At 41.9% G+C, this 14,077-nt stretch overlaps 1 protein-coding gene across 2 annotated transcripts in view; it reads left to right on the forward strand.

Moving 5' to 3' along the window:
* LOC139692841 (netrin-1-like) overlaps positions 1-14,077 on the forward strand; it is a 107,002-nt gene that overhangs the window by 25,510 nt on the left and 67,415 nt on the right. For both annotated transcript variants that reach the window (XM_071591150.1, XM_071591159.1), the window contains exons 2-3: positions 5,587-5,736; positions 7,134-7,178. In XM_071591150.1, coding sequence (XP_071447251.1) covers positions 5,587-5,736; positions 7,134-7,178 — 195 coding nt within the window. The remainder of the gene's footprint in view (positions 1-5,586; positions 5,737-7,133; positions 7,179-14,077) is intronic.

Here is a 14,077-nt window from a genome sequence, read left to right on the forward strand (position 1 = left end):
TTCAGGTTCGGAATACGAGTTTGCTCTTGAGATTAACTCTTCTTTATGGCTTAACAGACACATTTGAATAAATAATTTAAAACTCCTATTGGGAAAGTGTCACACGTATCGCCACATAAAGTTACTCCACCGTTATTTTCAACGTATCGGCTAAAACCATTTAATGTTGATGCGTCTAGCAATATCATCCATAACGTTTTGGAAGATTAACTTTTTACTCTCTAAGCTTTCATCCCTATTTCCATTTTCCTTCGGTATATTTTTTTCATTTAGAAGACAACGTTTTTGATACATTATTTAACTATTGCCGTTGAAAAATTAAAAGAAATGCGTAAACCTAGAGACTCAAATCATGCATAGGAAATTTTAAACAACTGTTTGTAACCACGCAAATTCACTTCACTTTTTTCCGATTTGATTTGCTTCTCACGACGGATATCCCTCGGTCGGAATTCAAACAAGTTGCCCAATCATCCCGGAGGAACGAAATATTGGTCAGTACTCTCGTGTAATTTCGGGGCGTAGAAGTGAATGATTCTCCGCCATTTCCTCCCAGACAAGCGAGAGCGTTTCGGCCTGAAGCCGCGAGCACGGGAAGATGAAAGAGTGGCTTGATTACGCCCCGTTGCCTCCGTTAACTACGGAATTCTGCAGAAATAAGGAGTCTCCGGGAGGGGGTGCAGGAGGGACGAGGGGAACGCCCTAGACCCCCGTCAGATATATTGGATACGTCATCCGTGAAATTATGCCCTCGAGCACCGGGACCGGCAAACGTTTAATTAAGGACGCTATCAAGAAAATATTTTCGAATAAATCCCCGGATAGATGTCTCCGGGAGTGCGGTGTGCACGTGGTTAAGAAGGGATTTCGTCCCGGCCGCGCTCGTGGCCTGCAATGCAGCTCGCGGCTTATCAGGTCGTCCGCAGCCGCCCTTTCCTCACCTCTCCACCCCCCAAACCAAACCTTCCCACCCCCTGTCCCCCGTCTCTCTCCCTTTTCCTCCCCAATGTACATCCTACCATGAGCCTCCTTAAGGGACTCTGTGTGAACGCAGTGGGGACTCCGTGACGGCGTGAAAGAGTGGTGAAGAGAGAGAGAGAGATATATAGAAAGGGAACGACAGACGGAGACAACCAAACGAGCGCACCCACCCACACACACACACACACACACACATCGTATAAATGTATTTCCGGAAGAGGAGTTTAGGACGGGAGGAGACTGGATGTTGGCTGGAGCGGGTTGGCACGGAGATATGAGAAAAGTGTTTACAAATGATGCCACTTGAATTTCATCATTTTAACCTCCTCTACTCCCAATCCGAAACCACACACACAGACGCGCGAATCGTCTGCCCTCCACCGCTCAACCGTGCACTCTTTTTATTGAGCTCTGTGATAATTTTCTCTTCTCCTGGCACCTCTGGCAATCCGGGAATCCGCAGCCGACGAGTGAGAGCGCTTACTCCGAGATTTTGGCCTGAAAATGCGCTCAGGATAATGGCCAACGTAGGAAATGAATTTGCGTCTGAGAGTATAAATGGAAGGAAAACAATCCCAAAATGATTATCAAGACACATGAAATAAACACAGGGACAAACTTTTGTCAGTTTGAACTTTGCCTCAGAGCTTCTCCCCTCGTCTGCCCTAAGACAGCAATTATAATCTATAGAGTATTTCTTTTTTTAATGAGATTAGCATGTCAATTACGTGGCGTGCGTATGCCATACCCAGTAAAATTTTAAACATCAGTTAAAAATAACTTACAGGTTCCTCTACATTTACCTAACGATTATGGACAATTGAAATAAATATGAGAGGGTAGGGCGAAGTGAAACGTTTACTGGTAGAGTTAGTTATTCCATGCAGAAATGTGACGATATGTGAAATAAGTGTACTAGAAAGATAGTGACTTCATTGATGAAAATTAATTATAAAATTCAAGTTTTGAGTTAATGCTAGGTTTTTTCCCCTCAATTCCAGAAATGATATTTCTATTAGATATTTTTCTCTGAGCATGTTCATTATCACATTGCGTGTAAGTGTATATTGGAAATAAGGTCAGGTAATATTTGAAACGAAATGTTTTCGGGATTCATAAAAATTTTCTGGGAATTTTCGATACTTATTTATTTCATTTTCGGGGGCCATATCATTTGAGATTTGAAACTCTTATCATCTTCGTAAGTTTCTATTCATTAATTATCTCTGAGGATAGCATAAGCTATGAATTATCGACAGATGGCAAATGCATTTTGGAATATACTACCTACACACATTTTCCAAAATCGAACTTTATATACAAATATATTTACAAATACCAAGAAAAAACGAGGTAACATTTCGAAATATTTATATCTATCCACAATTATGAGGCCCACGTTTAACAAGCAGAGCTACTAAGATGTAATGAGGACGCGAAATAAAAACTTTTGTCCGTTTTTAAGAGACTAATATACGTACAGTCAAACAAAAGTGAAGGGGCAAATGTTCATTTTTCGTATAGTTCACTTCCAATTCTAATCAAAGGAATTTCGATCACTTTTTTTTCTTTGTGCCCTCATTTTGCCCGTGTATCCTGAGTCTCCATCAGCATCCCGCAGCCGGTGATGTGAGGACAATGATCAAAGACGAGTCCATGGAGGACACCGGTTCCTCCTTCAGGGGGAAAATCCTAACCCATCACCACCTTGTGACCACTAATTGCGTCTGACGAACCGCGGCATCTATGCGCGATTGTTTCTCAGCGGGAAGAAAGTTTTATTCTGCAGCACGCATTCTGGCAGTTAAAATTCCTCCCTTCCCACCCCCCGTGGAAAAATTCCTTCCCCATCGTACAAATGTCTCCCGGGCAGATTAATTCTTTTACGGCGTCACAGTTCAAACTCTTTTTCTCAAGATTCTCTCCTTGCCCCGTCGTCCTTCGACTTTGGAGCATACATAAAACTGCGGAGAATAAAGCCTGCTTTATGAGCCGTTTTTATCGTTCTTTCTCTCTCCGTCCTTCACCTTCCTACTCTCCCTCGGTACGTTCCTTCCGTCCCGCACCGAAATACAGAGTCTCGAGCTGTGGTCATCGTCACCGAACAAAGCCAGTGACATGAGGGACTATTGTTGTAGCGGTTGTAAAAGTTCGTCAGGGATATTCGCCGTGGTTGGAGATCCTTGGTCCGTGAGACGATAAAACGAGGACGCGCGCGAGCGGGCGGTGGACGGGATAGAGGCCGAGGGGAAAAATATGTCTCGCCTCCCGTATTTGGCCTGGACGAAACAGTTGCTGTGCATCAAAGCGCGACGGCCGTTAAACCGAGAAGGCAGAAGCTTTGGGTGCCAGGGGAGGGAGGGATTATGGGGAGATATTTTCGTCAAAAGTGGGCAAACACGTTTTTTTTTTGCCGCTGCGAATGAAGTGATCCAAGCGCGGCTGTCCAAACAAAGGAGGACGTGCATTCGTGAGCTCTCACTAAATGGAGTTTAATGTTCCGCCTGAAGAGCAAAAGGGCTGTGAAAAAATAAAGAACAAAACGTGAGCCGAGAGTGAATCTTGCTCGGTTTCTTAGAAATGAAAGAACGGCATCTTCCTTAAACAAAACAAGGGTTTCTTTTACATTATTTTACTACCATGAGGTCACATTTTTTTTATTTCGCATTCACAAAAAAAGCGTTAAATGCCATGTTGAGAGTGGAATATTAAGTGAAATGCGACAAACCATGATTTTTATTCAATGAAGAATCCACCTGATGGTATATTTATACATAAGGGTAAATAAACCTAATCGAGTCTGTCCCTCTCTCGTAGTGATAATTCCGTGCGGCCAGAGTCAAGAATTAACTAGTACGAATTAAGTCAAATAGTTAAGTCAAAATTGTGGTTATATGTCATCATCGAAACTTTTCAACCGATTTAATTTTTAAGATTTGAAATACTTATTGCTATTTTCTTCAAAATCGGTGCAGTAATATTTTAAACTTCAATGGCTGCATTTGAGCATTTTGTATTTCCAAGATGTTATAGCCCCACATAAATTATATTCTTTTCTTTAAAGACGGTTGAAATACATATCTCTGCATCATGTTCATGGGATTCAATGACAGTCTTCGAGGCACAACGGGCATACGGCCAAAAAGAGACACCACCCGTGACCATTGTCCCCTTCATAAAATACCAGTATCTTTTCAATGAGCAATTTGAACATCTTCGTCCCTCTTTGGAAATAAATTTTTTAACGTCTTTAAATTAATTTGTAGAGAGTTTGAAAGAATTTGGCATTTTGGACTGCAGAGTAAAATGGTCATATTATGCAATGACTACCGTGAACTCCCCTGAGTCTGTGAGCGGGACGATAGAAACTTTGATTTATCAACGCCTCTCTCAGTGACAAACTGATATTATCTATTATCTTTTTTCAGAATTTAATCTTACATTATAATTTTAATTTCAAGGGCACTTCTAATATGATGCATCCTTTATCACGACTTAAAAATAAAAGCAACAATAATTAGCTAGAATTATAAAGACTGTGTCATAGCAAATGGTATTAAGCACTATTTGAAATTGGATATCTTGCACAAAACTACACTTACTACTCGTCTATAAGCCAGATTATGAGAGATGCCAACGGTTGTGATTATATTGACCTTCTTTCTATCTGCCGAGGATCCCTTAAAAATATCCGAAGAATTTTAGAATGCTAATTATTGCTATGTGGATATCTGTACATGTCAATAATTTGTTCCTAATGCCCATCGGGAAAATTTTCTTAATCGATGCCGCATGGTCTAGTTAATTACTACTAACATTTATCATTTTATACCATCATCTAGCCTATAACAAATACTATATTTCTTATATTCTATTCCATTTATTTAATTTGGAATATATTTAATATTGATATTTTGTCTAATTAAACCTAACTAGGTATGTTTACATACCTGTATGCCCTCTGAAAATTTCTTTCTTGCATTGTAAATCAAAATTTTTCTTCAATTTTAAATTATTTAATTCTCAATAACGAGTATGCAAATTTATGTGATTTGTACCCGTTTGTAAATGTTTTTTATAACTGTGAAACCAATATATGTTTTGCCTTTCTTTGAGTTCAAGGGTTTTTCCCGTTAAATGAGTAAATACTAAATGAGTGAGGACGTTAAGAAATCCATTTGGCTGAAACTAATATTAATCGACATCCACTAATGCTGATTTAAAGTTGTTAATTAAATGTTAAACTATGTTGATGCCCGAATCAGCTGTCAGCTATATGCGCTCCGCGGCCAGCAGTTTGCTGGAAAAACTGCTTACGTCCGCCAACAGCATGCTCTTTATATACATCCCGCAATTAGCCAACCGCACCAGCCCGTACCGGATCCTCCTTACTTAAAGCTGTAGCGTAATTGAAGGCCTCATTTATTTATAACATTAGCTTAACTGCCTGATGCACTGGTTTTCATTTTTATTTTTGCCCGTTCACCCTGAAATAAATCATTCCTGCGCGCACCATTTTGATTTACGTCGCATGCATCCCTACGCTCATATTTACCCTCATTCACCCTTCTCTCACTCTATCTCTCTCTCTCTTCTCCTCCATAGCTTGCGAGTGCCACCCGATCGGAGCCTCTGGCCGTACCTGCAACCAGACGACAGGTCAGTGCCCCTGCAAGGACGGGGTCACGGGGACGACGTGCAACCGATGCGCCAAGGGCTACCAGCAGAGCAGATCCCACATCGCACCTTGCATCAGTGAGTTTCGCCCGTCTCCCATTCAGTCCCACTTCGCCCACCCGACAACCCACGCTACCCTAGCGCGACGTTTCGCGAATGCACACACACACAAACCTGCTCGCAGTCAAGCAGCGATTTTCCATGTCATCTCTTCCCGCGAAGAACATCGGTCCTGGTAATGCGAGGCGTTAGAAGGAACGGTTCCAAGAAGGGAGGAGCATACCCCTCAAGAGGAATATTTGGTGATTTTATAAAATTCAAAATAAACATTACTTTCATGCCCGAAACTAATTTTGAATATCCACTCCCTCACCGAGCATTACACCATATGATTTATCTACTACGTTTTGGTACCTAGATTAGTGTGATTAGCTTCAAATTTAATATGATTTTCTACTTTCTTCATGGGGAAAAGTTTATGAAAGAAAATGCCCCCGTCTTACAGGTCTTCCTGATCCGTTACTATACCTAAGCCGGTTGTTAGCTGGCGGGAAGTCGGGAGAAAGGGCATTTCCTTCCAACCGTCCCTATTTTTCCTTAGCCTCGACTTCCCCTTCGCGTAGAAATTTTCCAACCCCTCCTCCTGATATGCCAGCGATGTTAATGGGATGATTTTCGTCGCGTACAGATTTCACGCCTTCGTCCCGCACCAATCACCGTGTCCACTTGCCGCACGGAAGTGCCCGAGACGAATAATGAACGCCATCGTTTCCGGGGATCGAGTCATTCAAATCATCCCAGTCCTAAGCATCCGCGATGAAGTCCACATTTGTATCCTGCCTCGCATATTTTAATTCCCGCTGGATTATAAAGTGCGTGCATGAGACGTTTCCCGGACTGGTCCCGATGGTTTAATGAAAAAAATTAGTGGTGGCGAGCATGTGCATGGCGACATGCCACGTTCCGTTTTAAGGCGTAACGATTGGTTTCCAGTTTCAGTCGTTTTTCTTTACATCCATTAATGAATCGGAGAGATTGCTAAGGCTTTTCTGGCGCACGACCAAGTCAAAGATCGTGCTTGTGGGCATGAATTAGCGGCTCGGAAAATTATTGCTCTTGGACGTACTTAACATTCAAAATTTGAAACTCTTCTTTCATTGCACAGGTATGTTCTAAGCTTCTTCTCAGAGATTAAACGATGGGTAAATATTAATGCTTGAACCCCCGGTTATTAACTTCGGGTATCTTGCATGGTATGATTAAATGTTGAATATTTCAACAGCGATTGCGATATATATGATAGCTCGACAAGAGCTACGCTATTTTTCTCTTGGAACTTCATGCTTTCTCGAACCGAGGGTTAATTTGAAACCTTTTGGAACAAATTTCTAACTGGAAAAAAAGAAGCCATTTTTATGTAACTGAATTTTCCTTGCAGGCCTATGTTACTGATTTAATATCTCTCGTTTTTCCAGAGATACCAAGGGTGGTTTCGTCTATCCCAGGAATCAATGGCGGCGGTAAGTACTATTAATATACATACTTATGCATTTTTAATATACATATTTAATTTTTATTTGATTTTTTATCCCTATAAAGTATTTATTTTGAATTAAACGATTATGAATACTCCAAGAAGCAGTTTATGCCAGGGGCGAATTTCTATAGTAATGTTGTTGTTTATAATAATGATGCTGTTTTTCTCCCCTTCAAATAAAAACATCTATAACTTTGAATTGAATTGCCAAGTAACACATCGCCTTCAGTTGAGAAACCATGTTTGGTGCAGTAGGACCTTTGTTCCTAATTTATCAGAGGGTAGAAATTGACTTCGAGCTCATGTAAATAACGGAACAACGCATCTGCCATGCCCATCATGCGCAATCAACATAAGTGAGCATTTTCACATTCAGGTGAGAAGTTCATCCATTCGTTCTTGATTTCATGGTATTCGACAAATAAATCCATTTAAATTGTGTTGCGCTATAATTTTGGTCCAGTATCAAATTCATCACGAGATTCTCACGAGCATATAAAAAATTTATTTTTGAACGGTAGGAAAATTTGGCATCAAGCCAAAATAATTCTAACATTCGTTAAAATAATTCTAACCTGTGTCCAGCATTCCCTATAAGAACGATTAACAATAAATTCCTGAAGCTGAATTACTATCAGACGTGAATAATATGTATCATCGCCATTGGCACATTCTTAAAAAAGTAGAATCAGATGATTTTTTCAAATTTATCTTTAATTTTTAGAACATAATATGGAGATTAACTCGAGTTTTGCTCGTTCTTAGAGCGTATCTATTCTAGAGTTAGTATATATTGAATTTTAATTGAGTTTAATATAATATTGAAAATTAGACACTTCAGCAAAAAAACAATTTTTGACTCGTTCTGACTGATTCTGTCTCTTGGGATGAAAAACGTTCCCATTCTGCACCTGAATGATCTTTCCTTCGTCGCGACTATTCGGTTCATACTTTTACACGAATCGACACCGTCTCGGAAATTTTTAACACTCGTGGTTAATAAATTGGATCATTCTCGGCGCAATAAAAAAAGAAAGATGTTCTGGGTCCCAATCGTCGAAAACACTATTAATGGAAGAGAGAGAGAGAGGTTGGCGCGATTTCTCCACCGCTCCGACATGACTGGAGCGGCTTTCGAAAACCACGCTTTCGTCGACGAGGCTAACCAGTAGCTAGACGGTGATGTATGCTTCCCGCTTTTCTTTATTTATTTTTTTTTTAATTTACACGCCAAAAGGGAATGGGAAAGGTGGGACGGCCGAAAAGGAAAGCGGAATTGACGGAGAGGGGGATGGGGAGGAAAGGAGTGGCAGTGGGGAGGGCGATTGAGGAGGAGAGGAAATGGTGATCGGGGAAGATGAGAAGGAGGAGAGGGGGGAATGGCCTGGGACGGGAGATAGAGCGGGAGAGTACGTGAGACAATTTGGACGGAGGGGGGTAGGACGAATCGTGCGTGGTGTCCTCAGAGAAGTGGTAGGAGGGGGAGCAAGGGGGGTCGGACACGTCTTTGGGGGTCTGGGGAGAGGGATGGAGGGGAAGGAGAGGCGAGGGTGGACACGTCTCGGTCCGGGAGAGGAGGGCTTTCTGGGAGGGTGGGCGGAAGGAAGGGAAAAAGGAAGCACACACGGGAGGTGCTCCGTAGGGGAGAAGAAAAAGTGTCAGAGAGAGTGAGAAAGTCCGCGTGATCTTAAGGTGTCAAAAGGTATGAAAGGGCCGCAGAGCGCTCAGACCCGGTCCCTCTCCTTCGCCTATGCGATGCTGGATTGCCCTTCCCCTAGGGACCAGAATGGAAGGAAGGTGGTCGTCTACCCCCCTTCCCAACCACCCTCACCCCTCTCTCTTCGTAAATGCTTCTGTCCCTATTCTCCGTCCGCCAACCCTCCTTCCGTCCTCCCCCCCCCCTTGTTCCCCTCCCCTCCCCCACATACTCCGACCACTGCGTTGCCACCGCGCATTGTGCCGCTCGAACCAAAGAAACACGTGTACCATTTTCATGCTTATTTATGCATCCTCCTAGCTGAACTCGAAGCGCTCCCGAAAGCAACGGGCAATTTGTCACATCTCTTTGAGCACAGAATGAGCCGCTGGTATCCAATGAGACGGTGTCAGCCCCGAGTGTTGAGTTCGAATATTCGTCTAAATGTGTTTGCCTTAGAAATGTGCGCCTCAGGTGATAATTGGCTACGTGCGCTCCAACTACGTTTTCGTTCAAAGTTTTTCGATGAATTTGTGTTATCATTGAATCATTTCTAAGAACACTCACATTTTTTCAACATTAGTGTCATTAAAAATATCCTCAGTAGTTAATGTAATACTCTATTTAAAAGCCTTATAATATTCTTCAGTGCTGAATGTATCAATTTTCTAATTCATTTAATGAAATGTACTTTAATTCCGGGGGAAATATGGGGATGACTGAGTTTCAGTTATTCCCCCCCAGATCCAAATAAGCTCTCACTGTTCTCCTTTTCATTTCAACTCTGCAAAACATTGATTAAATAATTATGCGTATAAATTTTATACGTGAGTTGCCTCTTTACCAAACCTTATAATTAAACTCGCGCAGTGCTTGAAACTATTTTTTTTCATGAAGCCCTCAATTCAAAACCCTGGAGTAGCATGAAGTGAGGAAATCGATAATTATTCGAATAAAAGAATGCATTGATTTAATTAAATGAAATCAATTGCTCGCGCTAATTATCGTAATTATTTAAAAGCATAGTTTCGGCAGTGTATCAAATAATTGGTCAAACTACAGAAACGTCCTGTTAAACGATGATTTATTTTCATAATTCCATTAATGCATAATCAGAGTTATCAATCCGGAAGTCGTTTTGATAGATGATGTTAGAGTTCACTCAATATTAGCCCAACGGCGTGCGAAATTCAGATGAGGGTATTGGGTTCAGATCGTTTCCCCGTGCCGCCAATGGTTTCCCAGGAATTCATGCTTGCATTTTCAAAATAATAATATTCTAAAATATCAAAATTCTACGTATCACTTCGTAAAAATGGTTAAAATTTCATTCAGAAACAACAGACACCTATCAAAGATAGTATCAGAAATCCATTTTGGGTTTTGAAATTTGACGTATATCAGCATTACTTCCTCATAGTTACGGAGGAAAGAAATGAGTACAAGAAACAATAAGGGCTTCTATGGATGGGTACGATGTAATTCGAAGCAAGGATTGAAATTCATTCGAATTCTAACGTAATTTAGAAATAAAAATTCATCTTAGAGAAAATTTTGAATATTTTCGAAAAGTTAAGCACTCACGATAAAATCGTGTTAAAAAAATAAGTTCATTTATGACTCCAGTTACCCTGTAAAAAGCGCCTTGTTTGCCGAAATATCATTTTCGATCTCGGCTCTGGTCCAATTTCGGAAATGTTGGAACGTTAATTATTATATTCGTGGAGGAAGTTTGCAAACTGACTCATTTGAACTGTGGGTTGTTATCGTCGAATGTCCTCCTTTTCGCAATCACGGGACTTTTTGCGATAACTGAGCGAATCTCTGCTTGCGAATCGGCCGAGGCATAATCCTCCTCCGTCTCTGTTGTTGTCCCTATTATTGCATTTCCTTTCCCAGCCTCCTGGGCCGCGCTCGCTCCAGTTCCCCGAGCCCGGCCCTTTATATTTCCGCGTCCCTACCAACCAACTATTCCCCCCACTCCCCCCCTGCCTCCCTCCCACCCATCACTCTCCCGCCACACGTACAATCGTGTGTGCTCTCCACATGTGACCGGGTGAGGGGTTTGCACCCCTTCGGAACACGTTCCCTCCTCCTCTCCCCAACTGCAGGACACCTCCCCCCTCGCTCTCACTCCTGCATCGGTCCCAGGCTCTTCCGTCTGCCCCCTCCTACACCCACCCCACCAAAACCCACCTACTTCCCCCCCCCCTCATCCCTCCTCAGGGACCCTCAGGGGGAAGATCCTGCTGACCTCCGTCGGTCGGGAACAGAACTAACTCGATGATGGGGCAAAGGGTACCCTTGGGGCAGCAGATTTCATTAGAAGTCCCGCGATCACACGCACACGGCGAACAAAATACGAGCTCCCTCTTCCCTTTCTCATTCCTACTCCCCTCCTTTCACGTCCGAGACCCCCCTCCTAATCCACCAACCCCATGCTCATCTTCTCCATCCCCCAAAACCTCCTCCTCCTTCGCCCACAGCTTTCCGCACTTCCCCGTTCTCCCGGAAAGATTTCAAAGCCCCCCTCCCTCACCTCGCGAAAACCCTTCCGATTCCTCTCGCCCCGAATCCTCCAACCCTTCTCCGTCCTTCTCCTCCCAGGCATTTGCTCCGTTCCCCTTTTGCTCTCTTCTTTCACTTATGTCTGTGTTTGTGTGTGAATGCGTATGATTTCGTGCGCGCGTGTGTGTGTGTTGTCTGTCTGAAACACTCTCTTTACCTCCTCCTCTTCCTCCACCCCCTTCATCATCCCCCTCACTCTTTCGCCCTCTCCCCACCCACGTTTTCCTCTTTCGCTGTTTCTCCGTACGTATATGTATACATATGCAATGTGTTGGTTTGCTCGTATGTACTTCGGGACGGGTCCTAGGCGAGCAGTCCATTATTCCGTTCCAATCCGCGCCCCCCAACTTAACGCCCTGGTACCTGCTCACGGATCGACGCACTCGCATTCATTCTGGGATCCGTTTTTCCACGCCACCTCTTCTGCTCCAATCTCATTTTTTCCTAGCGTCGGCCATTTTCTAGTTGCGTGTTTTCGTCTCCCGCTCTTGTTGATGTCTCATGGCGGAAATCAAAATTTTATCCACCTTTGGCCACTTAATTATGAGATGAATCATGCTGAAATTCATTGTGATGTGCGTGAGCATGATTTAACGGTAATTTGTTATACCTACTATATCGAAATTACGGGGTCAATAGTACTCGAGTGATCAAATTGAATTTAGTTCCACTGTGGATATTTTTTTGATGACGTTTTCACGTCAAAAATACCAAGGTTTAGCTCTTCCTCTCAAAAGTCTAAATCCTCATTTTTAGTTCATTTAAGCCAATTGCCCATGGCCGGAAAAGAACCTTCTGGCTGTTTTCAGACCAGTAGCCTCCAATTTATCTCACATCTCCCATTAGACTGTAAGCTTAATAATACACCGTAAGCATATCTAAATTTGGAAGAAAATAACAAATTCACTCTCATTTTCATTACAGATCGTAATCATTGTTTCCCTAGAGGTTTTTATCGTGGGATTTCTTTTTAGCTTGTGAAATGAAATGAAAGACTCGAGGGGAGAGGAAATCATGTTTTAATATTTTTAGTCCACTTTCCTCTCATCGTTTCCTCCGGCACATGATGTAAATGGGAAATTGAGTAGTTACAGGCGTGAAATGGTGGAATCGGTACACATTAATTACCACGTAATACTACTTTTCCACTTTTTAAAAATTTTTATCGCCGGAAAATTTTCAATAAACCACGTAACCTTCAGAACTTGACCTGAAGATCATTAAATGGATCGAAATCTGATTAGCCACACCTTTTCATTAGATGAAAGACATGCTTTCGACAGTTTTAAATTCGCGTCCCCGAGGGCTCTCACTCTGAATTCATTAGAAAACAGAAATATTCACCCTAAATAATTAACATTGTATGTTATATTAACAATCTCTAATTTAAACCAGCTTCCCAGGAGTACATTCCTAGTTTACTTAACGCCATCCTACCATTTTTGCCTAAAATTTTATACTTGAATCGCCCTTCCTCCATCTGCTGAGCTTACTCATCTCACGGGAATTTGTAACTGAAAATCAAATATATATTTGTCATTGCCGTTTTTTTTCATTGTATTAACCATTTCTAGTCCATAATTTTCTTCATTTTTCTGATAATTAAATACTAATATGTTCACTTTAGTTTTGAGACCATAGTGGAAGAGTTGATGCTAATATAATAAAATTAAAACGTCCGATTGTACGTCCATACAAACGATACCACTGTCCGTCTGCACAAACGTTTTGTGGCCAGAATTTTTATTTATCAGCCAGCCAGGCATTTTAAATGTCCGTCGGCTTTAGCACAGTCCTGTGAATCATACATATATTTGTCCTTGGCCATTGCATCACTTTTCGGTAAGACCGAAGAGGAAACAGGTCTCGTTACACTTACTACGAAACTTTTCGATTTTACGCTTCGACCGATGGAAGAAAAAATCGGAAACGGCGCTTTCCCATTAAAATACGCCGCCACGCACACGCCTGCATGCTTCCTTCCGATCGAAAGACGCATGCGACCGGCGCCATTCGGATGCCTGGAGTTCCCACGGGAAACATTTCACTGCGCGGCAGGTGAGGAGGGAGCAGGGAATACATGGAGATTCGAGACAGCGCTAAAGAAGAAGAACAAAGTGATAAGAATGCTTAAAAAACTCGAGTGCTTTGACTCCGTAAAGTTGGAAAAAAGATTGAAGATTTCTCACTCGAAGGCGGCTTGTAAACTTGAAAATGAAGATATGCAAAAAAATCCTTTAAGGCTGCTCGGAATCGTTCACCGTAAGGAGTCTTAACCATCAAATATATTGTGACGACGCTTGACGACTAATACGTATTTCATTTCGTAAGGAATTCATCTTGTTTTCCTTATATTATTTATTTTCTTGTTCATTTCATACTTTCTATCTGTCCGCACGTAATTCACATAGGTTATTACCTTATTTTTTCCGCATTATTAGACTAACGCCCGGCAAACGTTCTCTTATCCCATCATTTGCACCACTCTTAAGAGTTACATTACTTTAATAAATATATTTACTCATGCATAAATTCCCTCCTAATCGCCATGCATTATAAAATTATTGTATTGATGCACAAAGCTATGTCACGGCATAATGTACTCTTACTGCAGGGGT

The sequence above is a fragment of the Hetaerina americana genome, unplaced genomic scaffold (assembly GCF_022747635.1).
Source record: "Hetaerina americana unplaced genomic scaffold, ioHetAmer1.1.p SCAF_1, whole genome shotgun sequence".
Lineage (NCBI taxonomy): Eukaryota > Metazoa > Arthropoda > Insecta > Odonata > Calopterygidae > Hetaerina > Hetaerina americana.